Raw genomic sequence first — 22,660 nt, forward strand, 5'->3', positions numbered from 1 at the left:
CAGGGACCCTTCATCACCCATAGCATCTGGCTGCACATCTGTAAAGGTCGAGGGCAGGCTTAAGGGTTGCTGGGGAGGGGCTGCGCCTGTGGCTCAGTCGGTAAGGCGCCGGGCCCATATACCGAGGGTGGCGGGTTCAAACCCAGCCCCAGCTGAACTGCAACCAAAAAAAAATAGCCGGGCATTGTGGCGGGTGCTTGTAGTCCCAGCTACTCAGGAGGCTGAGGCAAGAGTTGGAAGTTGCAGTGAGCTATGACACCATGGCACTCTACCAAGGGGGACATAGTGAGACTCTATCTCAAAAAAAAAAAAGGCAGGAAAGTTTCCTGAAAGCACTTGGGGCAGACGCAAAAGATGTATGAATGAAAAACATAGTCATTAGCCGGGCATTGTGGCTGGTGCCTGTAGTCCCAGCTACTCGGGAGGCTGAGGCAAGAGAATCGCTTAAGCCCAGGAGTTGGAGGTTGCTGTGAGGCCACAGCACTCTACCGAGGGCCATAAAGTGAGACTCTGTCTCCACAAAAAAAAAAAAAAAAAAAAAAAAACAAGGCAAAAGAACAGAAATGGATTTAGGGGCTGGGCACAGTGGTTCAGACCTATAATTCTAGCACTCTGGGAGGCCAAGGTGGGTGGCTTGCCTGAGCTCAGGAGTTCCAGACCAGCCTTAGGATGGAGACCCCATCTCTACTAAAAATAGAAAATCTGGCTGAGTGTTGTGGCAGAAGCCCATAGTCTTAGCTACTCAGGAGGCTGAGGCAAGAGGACTGCTCAGGCCCAAGAGTTTGAGATTGCTGTGAGCTATGATGCCACAGCACTGAACCCAGGGCAACAGAGTGAGACTCTGTCTCAAAAATAAGAAAGAAAAAAGAAAATGGTTATAGGAATTGGTCAGATAAGGGGAGAGAGGACAAAGCTGCCCAAAGTAGGGAGTGGGGGAGAAGTTTACCAGTTATCTCGGTGTCCTTCATGCTCATATGCAAGCTTAAGCCCAGTAAGAATCCCCCGTTCTCTTAAACTGGAGGCTGAAAGCAGGACCAGGTGTTCACACAGAACTTGGCAGACAATGTTGGCCAGTGTGAACATGGAGAGGATTAAAAATGGCTGAGTAGTGAGGGATGCTGGGCAGTGCTTGGGCCTCTAGCAGCTGTTAATTTTGTAGAATGCTCTAAAATAATCCTTGTGGATAGATCTTATCTCAGCCTTTTCTATCTCTGGTCTTTGGATGGAGAATTGTTTAAATCATTTCATGTTTATGGAGGGTTTTTTTTGTTACTCATTGGTACAGATTGCCTCTAAGTGGTTTTTGCATCTTATTATTTTTTTTATTATTGTTTGGTCACACAACTTCTCGGAACCTCAGTTTCCTTATTTAATCCTCTCAAGCTTGAGTATTAAATCATGTGATTGGGGTTTGCAAACTAAAGCAATTCTATAAATGAAAGGTGGTTTTGGACAATTACTGAGTCCTTAAAGGCAAAGCTGTCTACTCAGTATGTGGTTTACTATGTTAGTGAGGGTTCCATCAGGGAAGCAGGGCCACTCTAAATATTATGGGATAGGCATTTATTAGAGGAACTGTACTTTACACAGTTATGGAGGGAACTGGGGGAGTGAAGATCTGGAGAGTTAGAGTTTCGGGGAAAAGTCACTGGTCACCATCCTGAAGCACCGGCAGGGTGGACAATTTTTTTCTTTTCTTTTTTTTGAGACAGAGTCTCAAGCTGTCGCCCTTGGTAGAGTGCTGTGACATCATAGCTCACAGCAGCCTCCAACTCTTGGGCTCAAGCAATCCTCTTGCCTCAATTTTTCTATTTTTAGTAGAGACAGGGTCTCCCATTTGCTCAGGCTGGTCTGAGCTCAAGCAATCCACCCTCCTTGGCCTCCCATAGTGCTAGGATTACAGGCATGAGCCACTGCACCTGGCCTGTGGTGAGCAGCCCCTCCAGGGTCGCAGACCAGCGAGGGACGCAGATGAACAGTCAAGCTGGGGGTGATGGTGGTAGAAGCTTACAGAGGTAGCTGGAAGCCAGGGAGTGTGGGCTGGTTCAGGGGTCTTTGCTATGAGATTGCAGCCAAGTGTCTGGTGGCATTGGGATCATGTGGCTCCGTAAGAATGGCATTTGGGAAGAAAATAGGAGCAGAAAGAGCAAGGACAAGCTGGTGCCCACTAGCACCTGTGCCCTTCTCACTGTCTTTGACCACAAGGACCCCCAGGGGGAGTGCAGGGGCTTCCGGTCTACTTCCACCTCCCAAACCTCACATGAAATTCTATTTTGCACACCTCCAGCATGGAGCTGCTCAGAGGAGAGGACCCCGGGGAAGGTAGTTCTGGCTTGGCCGAGGTGACACAGAACAAAACCCCACGTTCATAATGTGGCATTGAAGAGTCAGCTTGGTTCTGGCCTCCCAGGATCTCAGAGGCCACAGAACTGGAAGCCTTGTCGTCATGATCCAGCGCTTCGCTAGCGAGAGGGAGTTCAGTTAGTTAATGAGCCCATCTTTACAAAGTGACTGGCAGTTTTGTTTCTCAGTTGTTGGTAGCGTGGCGTCTCTTCCTGCCTTCCGTGCCATTCTTGTCTGTAATGTAGGAGGTGATGGTTATCTTGGCATCAAAAGGAAGAAAAGTTGCATCGGCTGTGAGGAGCCCATCCATCGGATGCCGTGTACAGTCTCCCTTGTATCAGCTCCTTTCTAATCTCCTTCGCCCTAGGGGAACACATGTGTGAAAGCCAGAAAATTTCTAGATATAAATCACTCCAGATACCACCCGAGCCTGAAACTGTCATGTGAATGTTAAGTGACAGCAAGGTTTAAGTCTCCGGATCACCCTTTCTTACCCTTTTAGCCTGTCAGTCACACTGGTCTTAGTCACCCTTCCTGGTGTTCCTGTAGCCCAGCATAGACTTGCAAGGACTCAGACTTTCAAGGGTGATCTCAGCTCCTGGGATTAAGAGCAGATTGTGAGACTTAAGGGCCACACCTGGCCTTGTTATCACTCAGAATTCTTTCACCTTTTTTTTTTTTATTTTTTGAGACAGTCTCATTTTGTTGCCCTCGGTAGAGTGCCATGGCATCATAGCTCCCAGCAACCTCAAACTCTTGGGCTCAAGTGATTCTCTTGTCTCAGCTCCAGAGTAGCTGGGACTATAGGCACCCACCACAACACCTGGCTATTTTTAGAGACGGGAGTCTTGCACTTGCTCAGGCTGGTCTTGAACTTGTGAGCTCAGGCTATCCACCTGCCTGGGCCTCCCAGGGTGCTGGGATTACAGCCGTGACAAACCTTCTCATCATTAGCATCTGAACCTCTTTCTACTACCTTACTGAGGCAGTAGAGACATAGCAAGGGTACCTCAAACCTTTTGCCTCAGAACTTTTCTGTATTTGTATACATCCTTTTCTTCTAACCTGAAGGAAGTGAGGGCTGTATCCTTGGCTCTCTTTGCCCCTCTGTGCATGCTCTGTCCTCTGTCATCCCGTGCAGTCTGTGGCTTTGTATACTGTCTATGTGCTGGTGACTCCTCAGTGAATTACTCCAGCTTGGACACCCCGCTGGTTCCAGACTTATTTATCCAGCTGCCCACTCCATCGCATCGCCACTTGGTGTCCAATGATCTCAGACTTTCAATGGCCAGAAGAGGACTCTGGCTTTGCCTACCACAAAGTTGCTTGTCTGTGTGCTTCCTGTTTCAACAAGAATGCAAGGCCCTGGCCCCTCCTTCATTGTAACCCAGCCATGCTGATCTCCTTTCTGTCACTTGGATGCCCCAGACTTGCCCATCATCGTGTCTTTCTATTCGCTGCTCTGTCTGTAGCAGTCCTGCCCCAGAACACAGTCCCTCTCCCTCTTCACTCTAATCTGACCTCTCAGAGAGGCCTTTCCCGACCACACCTCACCCTCAGTCCTTCCCCTGACATGAGAGCATGTGCAGTTTATTTCCTCACTCCCTCCTTACCAGGACACGGGCTGCTCGCAGGCAGGGCCTCTTGGCCGTGCATCCCGTGCCTGGAAGGTGTGGTGGCGGCTGCTGGCTGGCTTGTGCCCCATTTCTTCTCTGCTTCAGTGCCTTTTTCGGGGCTGTACCCTTTCTTCCCTGCATTTCCGGTCATTCTCTCTCCCCTGGCTCTTAGTCTCCAAATCCCACACCCGTCACTGAAAGCGCACTTCTGTGGAGGCTGCCAGTGACTACTTAGTCGCCAGTTCAGGTGTCTTTTCTCAGTACCATCTTCCTAGACTTTTCTGCATTTTTGGCACTGCTTGCTGTTGCTATTTTCCCCAAGCAGAGACATACGTACTAGGAGTCTGCTGTAGGTACTGTGCAGGGCGCAGACGTGGGCGGGAGACAGCTCCTGCCTTAACTCTCAGAGCAGCACGCAGGCCACCAGGAACAAGTGGGTGGGCATGTCCGTGCGTACAAGTCAGTGACGCTCTCAGCCCCTTTCTTCTTGAAATTCTTTTTTTGGGGGTGGGGTAGGAGGGTCTTCTGGTAGAGACCAGAAAACCTGCCTGACATATCCTAAAGGAGCTGTAACACTTCTTCCTGAAATTCTTGCGTCTCTTGACTGCTAGGACGTAAGCCTTTCCTGGTTTTCTTCCCAACTGGCTGCTGTTCCTTTGCAGACTCTTCCTTGTGCTTGTGTCTTAAATGTGGGAGCTCACTGGTTTTGTCCCTTGCGCTCATCTCCGTCTCTTGGTGACCCCATCGGCTCCCACACCTTCACTGCGGTCAGCTCTCCTCTCTGCCCCCTCCCTGCGTGCCTGTGACTCCACGTTCATGTCAGGCTGAAATACCTTTTAGGGGTTTCCGTTCCATTTGCCTGGTGGCTATTTCAACATGGCAGAAATCTTGCTATTTTCTCCACTGTGTTCCTTTAGAAAGCTGTTTCACCAGCTGTGAGCTTCCCTTTGGCTTCCCTCTCACCTCGCAGGTCGGCCAGTAGCTCTCCTCTGCCCGGCTCTCTAGCGCCTGCCTCTCCTTCCCACACGGCCCTGGCTTGGGTTCTTGTTACCTGTCCCCGGTCATCTGCTAGAGGGCTCCCGAATCATCTCCGGCCTCCATGTCGCCACTCCAGTCTGCTCCCGATACACTGCGTTAATGCCCTGTCTTCACCCCTCTCCACATGTCCCCTCATGTTCCCTTCCAGGTCTTTATTTATGTTACTCCTCATATCTGGTCACTTTCCTCCTCAGTGTCCTCTGTTCAACCTGCCCGTCACTCAGCCATGTTTCAAAGGCCCAATATTGACATTGCCTGAAGCTTTTCACTAATCCCTTTGAATAGAAATGCCCTCACTCTCTTTTGGACTCTGTGGCACTTGTTCCTGCCTCTCTCCGGTTACTTAGACCCTTCCTTACACAGGTTGAGCAACCCTAATGTGGCAATCCAAAATCTGAAATGCCCCAAAATCCAGAACTTTTTTTTTTTTTTTCCAGACAGAATCACACTCTTTTGCCCTGGGTAGAGTGCCCTGGTGTCATCATAGCTCACAGCAACCTCACAGGTTGAGGTTGGGCACGCTGATCTTCTTGCCTTAGGCTCCTGAGTAGCTGGGACTATAGGTGCTCTCCACAACATCCAGCTCATTTTTTCTATTTTTAGTAGAGACAGGGTCTTACTCTTTTTCTGGCTGGTCTCAAACTCCTGAGCTCAAGCAATCTACCCGCCTTGGCCTCCCAGAGTGCTAGGATTATAGCAGTGAGTCACTGCACCTGGCCAATCCAAAGCTTTTTTGAGTGCTGACGTGATACTCAAAGGAAATGCTCATTGGAATATTTCAGAGTTTGGATTGTTGGATTTGGAATGCTCAGCCAGTAAAATGCAAATATTCCACAATCCGAAATCTGAAACGTTTCTGGTCCCAAGTATTTCAGACAAGGGACACTCAACCCTTGTATAGAAGTTTCCATGTACACCTCGTGACCCTTAGCATACTGTAGGTGCCTGAAAAGAAGATCCTTCAGCCTCACTTATCACCTAGTACAGGAGCTTTTTGCTCAGTAGTTGTTTGTTGAATGGGTGATATTATATTTGTCTAGCATATCGCACTGAGGTTTTAGCTGAACTTTTTCTTTTTTTAATGACTACACATGCTACTCCAGTAGAACCTCGTGAGCTTCTGGCTGGGGTTTTGGAATCTTGCCATATGTGACTTCCTTGCACATGCTCTGCTGCCTGTAACGTGTTCAGTGTACACGGCTGCGTTTCCATCACTCAGGGGCCGCCTAGATGCAGGTTGGCGTGATGCCTCTCAGCGGCAGACTTGAGGAGACAAAGGTCTTTCTTTTGTTGAGCCAGATCCTCCAATTCTACAAGGTTTTACAAGTTTGACTTTCTATATGTTCACTTCTGGCTTACGTGTGGAGTGGGAACTCCATAGGGAAACCCATAGGCCCCTAGTCTCTCTTAAAGGCCTTGTAGGGACTCAGAAAGTGGGATTTCAGCATCTATTTACAAGGCAAACCGAAACACCTTAAGCTCTTTAGTTTCAGTATTTTAGCTTTACCTGGACCCCTGGATTCGATAACTGCTGATGCTTATCTTACAAATGGTTCAGATTGGAAAGTCAGATTGTTTGCAGCTCAGTGAAATGATAACATTTGAGCAATAATAGAGACAATTACAAGAATTCTTTGCAGATATGCTCTGCTTTGAAGGTCTTGATTTAGAAGAATGTTAATGATAAACTGGGACATAAAATCTGTTTCCTATGGATATCAGGAAGACTTGGGAAGGGCAGATAAATAATGTTTGCTGGCTTGTCTCTTTAGTGACTCACAGTTGCCAAGCACACTTGCAGAAATAAACATTGTGTAATTGTTTACCTTGAAAAACTTGCCTGGCTTTTTCTGCCTATCCCTATCTATTCCACATGATAAGAGAAAATTTGAAGGCATTTGATTAGTTTCTTGAGTATTCCAAGGGAAATGGTAATCTGGAAATAATTAACTCTTAGTTGTTAATTACCTATTGCTGAGAAGTCAGAGCACAGGCCTTCCAAAAGTCTCCCCATGTGATTTTGGAATAAAATCCTCTACCTTTTTTGGTGTGAATACAAGGTATGTGTGATGTTAGAGTTGGCATCACTTAATGACTGTGGCGTATCAGGAAAAAAGAAACTTAAGAAATTGGAAATTATTTTTAACAATCCCATTTCTCTATTTCTCCCATCTATCTATCTACTTCACATTTGAGAATATGTAATATTTCTTCTCCCAGTTGCCCATTTCTGTGTTACCTTGCTGCCTATCTGGTTCACATTGCTCTTGGAGAATTTGAAATATTTTATGTGGAATTTTATGCTATTTCTTCTTCCTATTCAGATCAAAGACAATAAATATAAACAGAAGGGGATAACATACAATGCATTTAAAGGCAAACCAACCTAGTCCCCCTTTGGCTTGATGGTACAGTGCATTGGCCAGATAAACCTGGGTTTGAGTCCCTCTGTAGCTGTTCTGGAACTTCAGCAGGTTATTCAGGGAATGTCTGGGTTTCTGAGACTTACCTAGGTGGGTCTAATCTAACCAGGGCATTGCTACCTGATGCAGGCCACTTGTAATTGTGATTACTAATGAGTTAACTTAGAAGCCTGCTGCACAAAGGTTATGTGTATTAAAGTGCCCTTACTTTGTCTTAAGTATCAAAGCTACTGTGAGCCTGTGGTAATTGGGCCCAGAAATCTATACGTTTTTTGTTTTCTGGGAAAAGAATGTACTATGGTCCATCAACAGGTATTTTTTTCTGGCACTAAATTTTAATGGAATTTCATCATGTAGATTTTTGCATCATTGAACAAAACACTAGTGTCCTTAATAGTACTTTTAAGGATGAAAATGGTTTTTGTTTGAATTTTTCTTCTTGGAAACAAATGAAGTCATAATTATGAATTGTCATTTGGTAAAGACATTTTTCGGGACGTTAACTAATGCAGTTCAAATATAGAAGAGTGTGTGATTCTTAATTTGAAACACTGATAGAAATTAGAAAATTTTCCCTCAGTTATCAACTGTTACAAAAGGTTTTGACAAAAATTGGCAACATATGGCTCTGTAGATATTCCTTTTAATGTGAAAAGAGCCATATGCTTTATTTTCTGCAAGTTTTATTTATTTTTAAATATCATTAGCTGTTATTTAACAATATTAAAAGGAAATCTGTGCTAAATACCAGATTGTTGCCAGTGGCAAGTTGAAATTTTGTTACCAAAATTTAAAATCTTGATTTGCATGGATGAGGGGACATCTCCATTCTGCTTGCAAGACTGCTGCTCGGGTTTGGATCTTTTCAGATTAGAATTTGATCTTTCTAGCATCTGTTCATATCTGCTTTACTTCTCCCAGCGGCACTATAACAGAGCTGATAGTGAAGGTACTTTTGCAGGTTGAGTGGAACACGGAGGAAGGAGTACCTAAGTGATCCCTTGGGAGATGGGGAAGGCTTTGCAGTGGAGCTGGGGCTACAGCTGCCTCTTGCAGGAGGACGAAGAGATTGCTGGGATGGTATTCCTGGGGAAGGAGGCACAGAAGCAGAGGCTGTGGAGCACAAGAGAGCATGACATTTCCAGAAAGTGAATGGTTGTTTGTTTTATTTGATACAAGCATTAGAAGATGGGAGAATGGTAGGAGATGAAGCTGGAGAGGTAGCCATGAGCAAGATCGTGAGTGGTTGTGTATGTCTTTTATTTATTCTTCCATTTAACAAATATTTATTGAAGGACTGCTACATACCAGCCTCTGTTCTAGGCACGGGAATTCAGCAGTGAACAAACCAGAAGCTTACATTCTAGTGGGAAGAGATAGACAACAAGTCATAGTAAAAATATATAAACTCACGTGACATATATACATCGTGATAACTGATGAAAATTTGGCAGGAGCAAGAATGGAAGGGGTGCCACTTTAGGGTGGCTGGAAAAGGCCTCATTAAGAAGGTCACGTTGCTATAAAAAGCCAGTGGGGTGAATATCTGAGAGTGTTATGGTTTGAGGGGATATGCAAAGGCCCTGAGGTTGCAGTGGGCAGACCCTTGGGAGGAAAGCATGGCTGGAGTATACTAGAGAGAGAACAGCAGATGTGAGGTCCAAGGAACAACGAGGGCCGGATCCTGTGAGGTCTTGATGGCCTCTGTAAGGATTTGGGCTTTTATCTGCATGAGATGGGAAGTGATTAGAGAGTTTTAAGCAGAGTAAGATATGATGCAACTTAATTTTTTAAGAGATTCTTTTGAGGCCGGGTGCTGTGGCTCACTCCTGTAATCCTAGCGCTCTGGGAGGCCGAGGTGGGTGGATTGCCTGAGCTCATGGGCTGGAGACCAGCCTGAGCAAGAGCGAGACCCTGTCTCTATAAAAATAGCCAGGCGTTGTGGCAAGTCCCAGCTACTTGGGAGGCTGAGGCAAGAGAATCTCTTGAGTCCAAGAGTTTGAGGTTGCTATGAACTATGATGCCACAGCATTCTACCATGGGCGACAAAGTGAGACTCTGTCTCAAAAAAAAAAAGGGGGGGGGGCGGCGCCTGTGGCTCAGTGAGTAGGGCGCCGGCCCCCTATGCCGAGGGTGGCGGGTTCGGACCCAGCCCCGGCCAAACTGCAACAGAATAGCCGGGCGTTGTGACGGACGCCTGTAGTCTCAGCTGCTCGGGAGGCTGAGGCAAGAGAATCGCGTAAGCCCAAGAGTTAGAGGTTGCTGTGAGCCGTGTGACGCCACGGCACTCTACCTGAGGGCGGTACAGTGAGACTCTGTCTCTACAAAAAAAAAAGGGGTGGGGGTGGAGGGATTCTTTTGCTTTTTTTGAGAATAGAGAGCAAGAATGGAAGCCAGGAGACCATTTAGGGCCTTTGCAGTAATGCAGGTGAGAGGGATAGTGGCTTGAACCAGGGCAATGGGTAAGGATAGCTAAAGGGTATATTTTGTTCTAAAGACGGATAAGGAGCCATTAAACACTTTTGATCAGTGAAGTGACATTGGGTTTTTGTGTTAAAAAGATAATTTTTTTTAATAGCCATGTGGAAGAAAGATTGTAGAGTTGAAACAAAGAGCTGCATCCGTTTCCAAAGCTCCCATTGCTAAGGATAAAGATGGAGACCTTACAACAGATGCAGCCTCATACCCCGTGGGCACGTTGTCAACACTGGCTACCTTCTTGGCCAGAGAAAGGAATTGAAAAGCTTTACACATTAAGTAATTCTTTTGTAAACCTTGCCAAGGAAGCAAGGTGGATGATTATGATCAAGTTTATTCTAGAGGCAGCCTGCCCTGCAGATAACCACAGACCCTTACCACCAGCCAGCCCCGCCTCAAATGCTGTAAGTATATTAGCTCCTTTAATCCTTACCACAGCCCTCGGGGCGTGGTGACCTCCATTTCATAATGAGAAAACTTGGGCACAAGGAGGTAAGTCACTAACCTGTGTTGCCTATGGGGGGTTCTCCACACAATGGAGAAAGTTCTGAAAGTTTTCAGTGATTTGGAATTATTTCATCTCGAAAATCAAATGTAAAAAAGTGATCACCTAATCTCTTTGTTAACTTGTGGTGGTGATGGCTTCAGAGAGTTGGTCCCTGCTGGGTAGTTGTATAGTATTTCAATGCTCTTTTAGTTTCCAGTGACAGAAATTAGCTCAAGAAACATAAGTGTGGGTGAGTGGAATTTTAAGAAATTGAAATGTCCGGGGAGAGGGATATATGTGTGTGTGGAGCGCATGCACATGAGGGTGGCTCTGGAGGCACGGCTGGATGGAATCACTGGGGTGCACCCTCTCTCACCTCTGGTTCAGCTGTTGGTCTGGGTCTTTTGTGGAATGGCTTCCTCGTAAGGTTTAGAGGACTGCCCACGCTCAGCATCATAGTACCTTATCTTTGTTAATACCTTGACTCCACTGGAAGCAAAAGTGTCTTTCCATAAAAGAGCCAGGAGAATTCAGATTTACCTGGTTTTACTGCCAGCACCCATCACCAGAAGTGAACTTGCACATCAGCCCCAGCTGGGGGGCAGTTAAGGAAAGCTGGCCAGCCACCATGAGTCTACTGCCTGTTAGCCAGAAGTAGTAGGTTTGAGGTCACGGGTATCACCCTGTGGGCACAAGTTGCCTTAGAAGGAAAGTAGCACCTTCCAGCACTATTCCTCAGCGTTTAGGGTTGGTGCCACCATTCTCTATGGACATACATGTGACCCGTGGTTTTTCTGTTACTAGTACCAATAACTTTGTTTTATTTTTAGGGAGCGTGATGTAGTTTAAGGGTCAGCAACTTCTTTTTAAACTGGAATTTTTTCTGGACCCATCCCCAGATGGGCTGGGAGGGGAGGGAGGCAGCCCTGCTCAGGGGGCCACACTGTTCCCCATCACTGCTACTCTTACGCGGAGATATCCTTCTTCCCATCCAAAGTCAGTGATAATGGGTAGAGAAGATAAGAGACAGCATTATAACAGTGTCTCTTAACTTTTCTGCTCTATTCCTGAACCAAATTAAGGTATATAATCTGGTGCACACATACTTTTATTTACCTAACAAAATATCATGAGACAGTGTTACTGGGGTAACCCATACCAAATCCAGTGCCCTCATAATGTTTTCTACTCTGTTTAATTTCATTTTTAAAAGGACATGTGCCAGTCATAGCCACTATAAACGCATTTCACAAAATGAAAGGTTGGTGACCTGGGTTTGAAAAACATGAGTGAAACCGGTGAAAGTTCATCTGCTGGCCCTGCTGCAGCAGAGCCCGACACAGTGGGCAGCTGAAACGTTAGAAAGTTCTGCTCTTGGGATTCGGGAGGCTGCAAGTCCAAGATGAAGGTGTCAGCCGAGTCGGTTCCTTTAACCACTGAGAGAAAGAACATGGTCCACGCTGCCTGCCTTGTTCCTGGTCACTTGCAGCAGGTTTGGCATTCCCTGACTTGCAGGCAGGTCACCTCCGTTTCCGCTCTCATCTTCACATGGCGCTCTCCCTGTGTGCATGTCTGCATCCACCCTGTCCCCTTTCTGAGGGCCCCAGTCATATGACCTGAGGGGCTCTTGTTCCAGTGTCACCTCATCACAGCTAACTATAGCAACCCTCTTCCCAAGTCAGGTCACATTCTGAGGTACGGTGGGCCAGGACTTCAACATATGAATTTGGGTGGTGGACACAGTCCAACCCATAACACACGATAAAAACACAAAATTGAAAATAAACCATAGAAGTCTCCATTGTATGGAGCCCTTATTATCTGGCAGCCTGTCACTGGGCATTTTATTTCAGTAAGTCTCTGAAGCCTTTTTGCCCTGTTTTATAGTTAAGAGGCCAAAGCTCAGCGAGGCTGCCTGATCTCAGAGCTCGTGCTTCTGTGTGCCTTCCTGCGCTGCCGTTCATAGAGCTTCTAGAAGGAGACACGCACATGTATTGGGTCCAAATTGAAATCCTAAACACAGGTAGTGAATATGCTATGAGATGGTGCCGAACTTCATTGCAACGGAGAATCTGAGAGGACGCGTCAGTGCCAATGCCTGAGGGCCCTACCGAGAGGCCTGTGAGTTCTGTCGCTCCGGGACGGGAATGCCGGGTAACTCGGCGTGTCTACTGGACTCATCCCCTGCAGGAAGCCACCGTGCTCCTAATAATGCCCAACAACCAGCCAGACACCCTCCCTGTGTGCTTCCCACCCTCGTTCTGAATTTAGATCAGGGTAAGGAGTAGAAAGAAGGAAATGAGCCAGAAAATAGAAAATTAATACTGGGTAGAATCATCATATTTTAAAAATAATTTATAGGCAATGTCAGATAACAGGAGTTAAATCATTTTATCAGCAGGCTGCTCTAGGATTTAAAAATTGGCATCTGTCATTGTAAATCAGGTCTCAGGAGCCCCAGGGAATGGTCTCTAGAGATGAGGGTTGTTATAGGGTGGGCAGAAATGTAAATACTTGATTAGCTGTGCCCTTTTCTCTCACCCCAAACCTAAACTATTCCCGCATTAATTTGAGTAGTGATGGTATGTTGCATAGTAATGGGAAGGCAGAGGCTGTTCAGGTTGATGGTTAGCCTACTTTTAATACCGATCTTCCTCCCTGTTGGTCCTGGGAAACTGGTTGTGTGAGAGATACTTATTACGGTTGTATTTCCAGCTTGTGAGTTAAGGGATGGGCTTAACCTCCTTCTACACAGACACGTTTTTGCCAGCAGTTTGCGCATCACATCTCTGCCATGCGTCTGTGATCAGGAGCATCCACAGGTTTGCCACGTTAACATTGGGAAGACAGCGAGTGACCCAAGACCTGTACTTCCCTTCTTGTCATTGCAGCTCTGTGTCGAGGACGCGTGGTGAGAGTTCCAGCGGGGACCCTGGTCCGGGTGGTGGGCACCGAGCTGGCCATACCCTGCAACGTCAGCGACTATGACGGCCCCAGTGAGCAAAACTTTGATTGGAGCTTCTCATCTTTGGGGAGCAGCTTTGTGGAGCTCGCAAGTACCTGGGAGGTGGGGTTCCCAGCACAGCTGTACCGGGAGCGGCTGCACAGGGGCGACATCCTGCTAAGGCGAACCGCCAATGACGCCGTGGAGCTCCTCATAAAGAACGTCCAGCCCTCGGACCAAGGCTACTACAAATGTTCAACCCCCAGCACGGATGCCACTGTCCAGGGCAACTATGAGGATACAGTGCAGGTTAAAGGTATGATCTGCATGTGGCATAGTCAGGCCGGGGGAGACCTTCCTCTACCACTTGGCAGTGGGTGACTGTGTCAAGAGGCTAAATTCTCTGGAGCTTTGCTTTCTCCTCTGTCCAGTGGAGGGGTAGCATCTTCCCTGATTAAAGGTAGAGGATGGGCCAGGTAACGTCTGAGGCCCTTTCTCTTCACTCCACTATGGTGTTGAACCATCCCATGGCCAGTGAGTTGCAGACAGCATGGTATAGTGGGGAGCCCTGCTCTGGAGCCAGGGTGCCTGTGCCCAGCTAGTGCAATTGCTGCCTCTACCACTGGTCAGCTGTAGAACTTCCATAGCTAGATGAGGGGATACGACAGCCATGTCCATTAAGTAGTATTAAAACATTAAACATGAAAGCTGCCTTTCTATTACCTCTTCCTTATTCCTATACAAAATCCTAAATAGACAGGGTGGCCATAAAGTCCGGGTGCAATTTATTTTGTGTGTAGTTGCACCTGGACTTTATGGCCACCCCGTAATTTTTAGAAAAAATTCCACAAATCCTTCTCACCTTGGAACTAAATAATGCAACATGTCATACCTCTAGACACCCTTGCCTCCCCTTGGAGTCTCATCTTGAGTGGGAGGGAGGACAGAAGGAGAATGCCCCCCAGCACCTTTCTCAATCTTTGGAAGATAAGAGAAGCAAGAGGGTGTTTTTCTAGGTTAGGAAGACGGGTGCATGACCATAAGAGAGACTGACTACTGCCCAGGGGGAGCCTCTGGCAGGTGCATGGGTGGTTCAGGGTCTGACCTCCAGCTTCATGGGTCTTTTTTCTTTATCTTTCTTTTTTTTTGAGGCAGAATCTCACTTTGTCATCCCCAGTAGAGTGCCATGCCCTCAGAGCTCACAGCAACCTCAAATTCTTGGGCTCAAGCAATTCTCATGCCTCAGCCTCCCAAGTAACTGGGGCTACAGGCGCCCACCAAAACATCCAGCTGTTTTTAGAGACGGGGCCTCACTCTAGCTTAGGCTGGTCTTAAACTTGTGAGCTCAGGCAATCCACCCACCTCGGCCTCCCAAAGTATTGGGATTACAGGCGTGAGCCACCATGCCCAGCTGCTTCGTGGGTCTTAAAGATGTTTATCTATGTGCTAAGAAAAGAACTGGCCGTGAGAAATGAGTCACATTAGCCAGATTCACAGACTGGTATACATACGGGAAAATCAGTACATTCAATTGACAGTGGGGATGGGTCTTTGGGATGCATTCTTATAAAGAGGTAGCATTTTTTAATGTTATCTGGAGTAGTCCCTTTTCAAAGACACAGATTAGTTTCTGAAGAGTAGTAGTTTGGGATTCTCTTGTCAAGCTTATAAACAAGCCTGATAGATGTTCCCTGCTCTTGGTAGAGCCCCCTCTGCTTACCAGAGTAACAGTATCCACTGCTTTTTATTTCTTTTCCTAAACAGCATACTTCACTGATACTTCCTTGACCTCTGGCTCTGTTTTTCTAGACTCTGTTGAAGGCCCTAGGAGAGTGAATAACTGAGGCCTCAGCTTTTCTTGGTCTGTTCCTATTGTGTGGCTCGACTGTGCTCACCCTGTCCTTCTTGGGCATTCCTGACCTGAGAGAGACATCCTCTTGTGTCTCTCACCTTCCAAAGATTGGAGAAGCTACTGCCATCCTTTCTCCCCTCCTAGAGTTCTAACTTGTAGTAGGTCACCTTATCTTTGAGTCTGCAGGCTCCCACTCTAGCCCTGTGCCCTAAGCAATGATACCCAGTTATTTTATCATGACTGCTGAGTGCCAGGTGCATTCCTGGGACTTGCCCTCTTTAATTCATGTGTCAACTGTAGGAGGAAGGTCCATTTGGCATCTCCCTTTTAGGAAACTGAGGCACAGAAGGCTAAAATACAGTGCCTAAGGGTGACAGAAGCACATTTCCAAGGCAACTCCCAAAGGCTGCTTTCTCCACCCAGTTCTAAAAGGGCTGCCCCCTCTTTTTCAAGTTAGAAGGTCAGTTGAGATTTCAGATGAATGAAAATGGGAAAATGTGCCCAGGGAGGTGGCTCACACCTGTAAGCCTAGCACTCTGGGAGGTTGAGGTGGGTGGGTTGCCTGAGCTCAGAAGTTCAAAACCAGCCTGAGCAAGAGCCTGAGCTCGTCTCTAAATATAGCCAGAGGTTGTGACGGAGCCTGTAGTCCCAGTTACATGGGAGGCTGAGCAAGAGGATCAGTCAGTTGAGCCCAAGAGTTTGAGGTTGCTGTGAGCTATGAGGAGACAGCACTTTACCCAGGGCAACAAAGTGAGACTCTGCCTGGCCCCGCTCCCACCACCACCCCGCGTCCCCCGGAAAAAAAAAGAAAAGAACAACAAACTAAAAAGACAATGGAAAAACGTGTCCATATGGACCTTAGAACAAGAGAAGGGAGGAGGAAATTGTCTCTGGTCACTCGTGACTGCCGTGGAGGGCTCTGGGACGTGCGGGCCCTGCCGAGGGGGTCCGCCGTGGCCGGGGTTCTAACGCGCTGTCCTCTGTCCCCGCAGTGCTGGCCGACGCCCTGCACGTGGGCCCCAGCGCGCAGCCCCCGCCCAGCCTGAGCCTGCGAGAGGGGGAGCCCTTCGAGCTGCGCTGCCACGCGGCCTCCGCGTCACTGTCGCACACGCACCTGGCGCTGCAGTGGGAGCTGCACCGTGGCCCGGCGCATCGCAGTGTCCTCACCCTGACGCACGAGGGCAGGTTCCACCCGGGCCCCGGGTATGAGCAGCGCTACCACAGCGGGGACGTTCGCCTCGACACCGTGGGAAGCGACGCCTACCGCCTCTCCGTGTCCCGGGCCCTGTCCGCCGACCAGGGCTCCTACCGGTGCATCGTCAGCGAATGGATTGCAGAGCAGGGCAGCTGGCAGGAAATCCAAGAAAAGGCCGTGGAAGTCGCCACCCTGGTGATCCAGCCAACAGGTGAGCTTCTGGAAACGGTGTCAGACCCTGTCACTTGCTGAACCATGGTGGGTCGAGAGCTAAGCCCGGTTGCTCCGTCCCCTCTGTCAGGAACTGTTTCTGCTTTCCGTGTGGGCCTGACCTGTGCGGGCGAAGGGAGTGGTGGCGGTGAGGATTTGGGGCATGCCCATAGTCTGGCTTTGCAGCCGCTTTCCATCCGAGTTGGTGGGGGTGGGAAGCGCTCGCGTCGTCTTACACCCAGGCGGTTCTTTCCCCCAGAGACTGAGTGCAGCAGCCCCTCAGCCAGGAGGAGGTCAGGCCGGGTGGTCAAAGGGGCTTGTTCAGCTTTGTCTTGTTTGCTGTGTCGCGAGTCCCTGGATGTGCCTTTCTCCATAGCTTTTGGGGTGTGTATCTGGCTCCCTCTAACAGAGGTGTCCAGGCGTGGCCTGCTGCCTGCTTGTGGATTATGTGAGAGCTGGGTTTGATCATCTGTGGTGGCAGGTATCACAGAAGTTGTGCATGGACCTTTTTTCTTTTGGCTCATCAGTTGCTGTAAGTGTTTTTGTATTTAATATGTGGCCCAAGACAACTTTTCCTCTTTCAGTGTGGACAGGGAAGCCCAAAGGTTGGACACCCCATGTCCCTCGTGTCTGATGTAGCCCAAAGGTTGGACACCCCATGTCCCTCGTGTCTGACGTAGGCCCTCTAGGTCTGCCTTCCAGAGCCTCTCAGACATGTTATCCCTGCCAGGGTGAGGAGCTCTGTGGGACTGGGCTTCTCACTTTCCTCTGTCATATATACCCTGGGAGCATCCAGCCTAGGGTATGTACAAGACGTCCTTTGTTCTGTCATCGTGGATCAGATTTTTTTTTTGCAGTTTTTGGCCGGGGCTGGGTTTGAACCCACCACTTACGGCATATGGGGCCAGCGCCCTACCCCTTTGAGCCACAGGTGCCGCCCTGTGGATCAGATTTTTTTAACCCCCCCTTACTCTAACTACAGAAGTAATTAAGAAAATACAAACTGCATTTTAAAGCACCTAAGAATAAAAGGAAAACAGGCTACTGTGGACTCACTGTCGGCAGCATCAATAGAGATTCTAATGTGCTTGGAGAGGCTGAGTGTGTTCAGCGCCGTGCCGGGCCCTGGGGTCAGTGGTGTTTGAGGCTCACAGCCAGGCCTCGTGGGGCTCTGGGCTTCAGCAGAGACAAAGTGAAAAGACCAGGGCAGGGCAGGGTCCCTGCTGGGGATGATGGATGGGTGTCCTTGGCTTTCTGGAAGTCTGTCGTCTTCAGATCTCAAGTACTTGCTGCTGCTGCCGCTGCCACTGCTACTGTCTGGGAAGGCCTTGGCTGGCCTCATTTCCTGACCACAAACGTGAACGGGTGACCACTCTGCTGCTCAGATGGCGAGGAAGGCAGGAGATAATACACAGGAGGAGTGTTTTGTCTGTGCAAGGTGCATTGCCCTGAGCACTTCACCCTACATTTATACCACCGCACAGGAGCTGGGTCTGGTGAAAGTGAGTGGTGGAAGCAGAGCTGAGGCTCTTGAGTGACTGTGGCCATCAGCAAGAAGAGCTGCCCAGTATTTCAGTGTGGTCTCAGTGGCTAGAACCATAGCTTTCCGGATTAACTCAGGTCACCTTCCGTATCAGAAGTGAGCAGAGTATCTGAAATCTGCCCTAAGAAAACTCAAGGGTGGGTGCAGTGGCTCGCTCTGCAATCTCAGTGCTTTGGGAGGTCAAGCTGGAAGGATCACTGAGGCAAGGAGTTTGAAACCAGCCTGGGCAACAAAGCAAGATTCTGTCTCTACAAATACTTTAAAAAAAAAAAAAAAAATTAGCCTAATGTGATGGCATACACCTGCAGTCCCAGTTACTTGGGAGGCTGAGATAGGAGGAGTGCTTGAACTTGAGATTTTGAGGTTGCCGTGAACTGTGAGCGTGATCTTGATCATGCCACTGCACCCCAGCCTGGGTGACAGAATGAGACCCTGCCTTAAAAAAAAATCCAAAAAAACAAAAAAAACCCTGATAGACAGCTTGCCTCCAACAATACAATATATTTTATTGAGACGGAAGTGTTAAGAGTTAGCTTTGTAGCAAGTTCCATTTTTATGGAGGAATTTCAATTGTAAAACTATTTTTTCCCCCAGAAATACCCCAGAACCCATAATATCTAGTTGAAAGACTTAAACACTCCAAACCTATTAGGCAGGAAATAAAGTCCGGCTTTCACCTGAGACGGGGGGTTCGTAATCATTTTTGTGCCATGGGACTCTTTAATGATCTTTTGAAGCCCACAGATCCTTACTCAGAATTAACATGTTTTAAATCATAAAGTACAATGTAGGAGATGAGAAAGAAAAATAATTATATTGAAATGGTTACCAAAATATTTTTAAAACAAATTTGTACTAATATTATGCTTCTTTAAACACATTGATAATAAGATATAGTGGCAGGCCTGCAAGACATGATTGCAAGAGGGACTGTACCTAACAAATGCAATCGGTGTAACCTGGCTTATTGTACCCTCAATGAATCCCCAACAATAAAAAAAATATATATATATAGTGGCAGGCCTAACAACTATAATTTCTTTTTTATTGTTGTTTTTGTTTGTTTGTTTGTTGAGACAGTCTCACTATGTCTCCCTCCGTTGGTAGAGTGCTGTGGCATCACAGCTCATAGTGACCTCAAACTCTTGGGCTTGCGTTTCTCTTGAGATTCGCTTGCCCCAGCCTCCCAAGTAGTTGGGACTACAGGGGCCCAACACAACACTCGGCCATTTTTTGTTGCAGTTGTCATTGTTGTTTAGCTGGCCTGGGCAGGGTTCGAACCTGCCAGCCTCGGTGTATGTGGCTAGTGCTGTAACCACTGTGCTACGGGTGCAGAGCCAGCTATAATTTCTATATAGCAATGAATGTAAATAGTATTTCAGGATGTCTGTAATAACTAGAATGTGATGTGAAAATATGTGTTATTTCTCCTGGCATCAAAGTCTCAGGAGCAGGTAACACCATACTGGTTTGATGCTTACTTTCACAAGGGGAGGAGATGCTGTATTTTAAGTATAAGTTAATACAAAGATGGAACTTTTTTCCCGTTCAAGTTCACACTCCCTAAATTATCTTTGTGGACCCCAGGTTAAAAATCCCACCACACTAGAGAGATGGTCTTTCTCTCTGTGTTAACACCTGCTCTGTCTACAGCTGGCAACTTACATATTCCTATCATATTGTTATGATAAGTAGCACAGAGCCATTTAAATAATAAAGTTCTTTACACCCCCATATCCAGAATGTGTAGGGTCTATGGTTAGTTATGTTACAAGATAGCCACTTGCTTGGAGAAAATTACAAGTGAACTACACTGTTAAAGAGACATTCCTGCTGATATTTTTAGAGCCTAAGAATGTGTTTTCTCCATAAGTAGTGCCCACAGCTGTGGGTTGAGTGTGTCTCTGCTGACCCAGCCCCCTTCAGAGTCATCTTTTCCTTCCAGTATCTGACAGCCCTGCAGAGGCGGCTTCAGCAGGATCCCAGGGGCTCTAGCCACAGCGTTCCATGTGGTGTGGTTGTAACTACAAAATCCAGCTCAGGGAACCAGTTTCTTTATTGAATCCTCTCAAAAGATACCCTCGATTCCTTTTAGCCCCTTTACAGTGGTGAGGGAAGAGAAAAAGTTTGGAAGATGGGTGGAGGGAGAAATTAGACTTTCAAATTTCTTTTTCTAGTGCTATGCCCACCTCATTTTCTGTTTTTTATGTCAAGGGGCATTTTGAACTTGACTTGAAACACTTGCTTGAAATAGTGAAACACAGGCCTTGGAAATAGTGAAAGTAATGTATGCCAAAAGGCATGGGCTTTGAAATTGGGTCTTTTCGGAATCGGGCCTCAGCCTTTAGCCCTGAGCTTACTGGGGACAGCAGTTGATGCTGAGCCATGGAGAAGGCCAGGGCTGTGCCTCACCTGAATCCCCTGGGAGGCGTTGGCTGTTTATCCTCTAAGTGAGTGTTCCCAGAGGATTCATGTACCCTGAGTTCATTCTTTTCTACTCTGATTATAGTAGTATTTAAAAATCCCCTGAATAGGGCTTGGTGCCTGTAGCTCAAGCAGCTAGAGCACCAGCCCACATATACCAGAGCTGGTGGGTTTGCATCCAGCCCGGGCCTGCTGACCAACAATGACAACTACAAAAAAAAAAAAATAGCCAGTGTTATGACAGGCGCCTGTAGTCCCAGCTATTTGGGAGGCTGAGGCAAGAGAATCGCTTAAGCCCAGGATTTGGAGGTTGCTGTGAGCTATGAAGCCACGGCACTCTACCTAGGGTGACAGCTTGAGGCTCTGTCTCAAAAAAAAAAAAAAAAAAAGCAATCCTGTATAGAGTAAAATGTTTACATCTAAAATCTGTGATGGGGGAATGCTGAAATTAGAGCAGCCTTGAGCCTGTGGCCCTAAACACCGTGTCATCTCAGTAGATAGTCTAATTAACCACACTGATAAGAAAGGGCAGTAGTGTGCGTCATCCAAAAATCATTGTGTGTAGGGTTTAGAATATGTGTTTTATGATTGACTTTTAGGTAGGTACGAAATAAGTGATACTCTATAAGGATGTTATGTTTTGAAGACTTGACTCATAAGGAATATTGTCCGGTTTCACTTTCTTGGCCATTCTGCTTCTGATTTTTCCCTTTTATCCAGAAGATGGCTTCACCCTACCTCTGACCCTTCATTTCCCATCCCCCAACTGACAGTATGTACCAATCAGAACGACGTTGTCCTTTATCTATAAATTACTTGGTAAAACCAAGTTTTAACATGCACATGGAGAAAGTGTCATTTTTGTCTTTGCAAGCTTCAGCACATTTCTGATCAAAGGGTTATATAACAGAATAGTAGAGTTCCTAAAGGCAGATAGTCTAAATTTCAATCCCAGCTCTGCTACATATTAGCTGTGTGACCTGGGGCAAGTTACTTAACTTCTCTGGTCTTCTATTTTCTCATCAGTAAAGTCAGAATAGTAATAGCATCTACCGACCTCCTAGAGTTGTTTTGAGGATTAGTATTATAAAGCTCTCAAAACACTACTTGACATATAGTAGGTGTCTATAAATGTTTGCTGCTATTACTGTTTTTATAAAATAAAAGCAAGTGTGGCATATTTTATTCATGTTTTCCTTAAACATTTCTCAAGCACTTACAACTGTACAAAGCCTTGTAACTTTAATTCCATAAATGAGAACTGGGAACTTAAAAGGAGTTGACCTGAAGGGAGGCTGTGGGGGTGGAAGGGACGAACATAATCTGTATTATTTAGATGTATTTGGTTTTAATTTTCAAGTTCTGCGAGCAGCTGTGCCCAGGAATGTCTCTGTGGTGGAAGGAAAGGAACTGGACCTGACTTGCAACATCACAACAGACCGGACAGATGACATCCGCCCCGAGGTGACCTGGTACTTCAGCAGGATGCCTGATAGCACATTGCCCGGCTCCCACGTGTTGGCACGGCTGGACCGTGACTCCCTGGTGCACAGCTCGCCTCACGTTGCTCTGAGTCACATGGATGCACGCTCCTACCATTTACTGGTTCGAGATGTTAGCAAAGAAAACTCCGGCTTCTATTTCTGCCACGTGTCACTCTGGGCACCCGGATACAACAGGAGCTGGCACAAAGTAGCAGAGGCCATGTCTGCCCCAGCCAGTGTGGGCGTGACCTGGCTAGGTGAGTGGTTTGGAGAATGGCTCTTAGCCTCCCCACGTAATCCCTCCTGGGAGATTTCTGGAGGAGGCAGGGTGCTCTATGTTTTGTGTTCTTTAACATTCTTTACATCAGTTCTAGCGTATTTCGGCCTGGATAGATCCTAAGCTGGGGGGTTGAAGGCAAAACTGGCTGAAATACAATCTGGCAGGCAAGGTAAATGTTTAGAAAATGTGGCCTCAATTGCCTGAGTACCCTCCTCATTGAGATGATATGGTTTCATTTTGTTGTCGAGATTTAAGGGTTAGGGCACTACCGAATAGCTCTTTGAAATGGGTCTTTATTGAAGGAGACTGCTGCCCTTCTGCCTTTCTGTTTCCTAGACTCATA

At 47.2% G+C, this 22,660-nt stretch overlaps 1 protein-coding gene and 1 non-coding gene across 2 annotated transcripts in view; one reads left to right on the top strand and one right to left on the bottom strand.

Moving 5' to 3' along the window:
• PTGFRN (prostaglandin F2 receptor inhibitor) overlaps nt 1-22,660 on the top strand; it is a 77,677-nt gene that overhangs the window by 15,627 nt on the left and 39,390 nt on the right. The window contains exons 2-4 of the mRNA XM_053591239.1: nt 13,277-13,645; nt 16,174-16,587; nt 21,914-22,294. Of these exons, the coding sequence (XP_053447214.1) occupies nt 13,277-13,645; nt 16,174-16,587; nt 21,914-22,294 (1,164 nt within the window). The remainder of the gene's footprint in view (nt 1-13,276; nt 13,646-16,173; nt 16,588-21,913; nt 22,295-22,660) is intronic.
• Nucleotides 4,476-4,537, bottom strand: LOC128586999 (U7 small nuclear RNA). The gene has a single exon (XR_008380437.1). It is a non-coding gene; the product is annotated as a U7 small nuclear RNA (small nuclear RNA).

The sequence above is a fragment of the Nycticebus coucang genome, chromosome 5 (assembly GCF_027406575.1).
Source record: "Nycticebus coucang isolate mNycCou1 chromosome 5, mNycCou1.pri, whole genome shotgun sequence".
Lineage (NCBI taxonomy): Eukaryota > Metazoa > Chordata > Mammalia > Primates > Lorisidae > Nycticebus > Nycticebus coucang.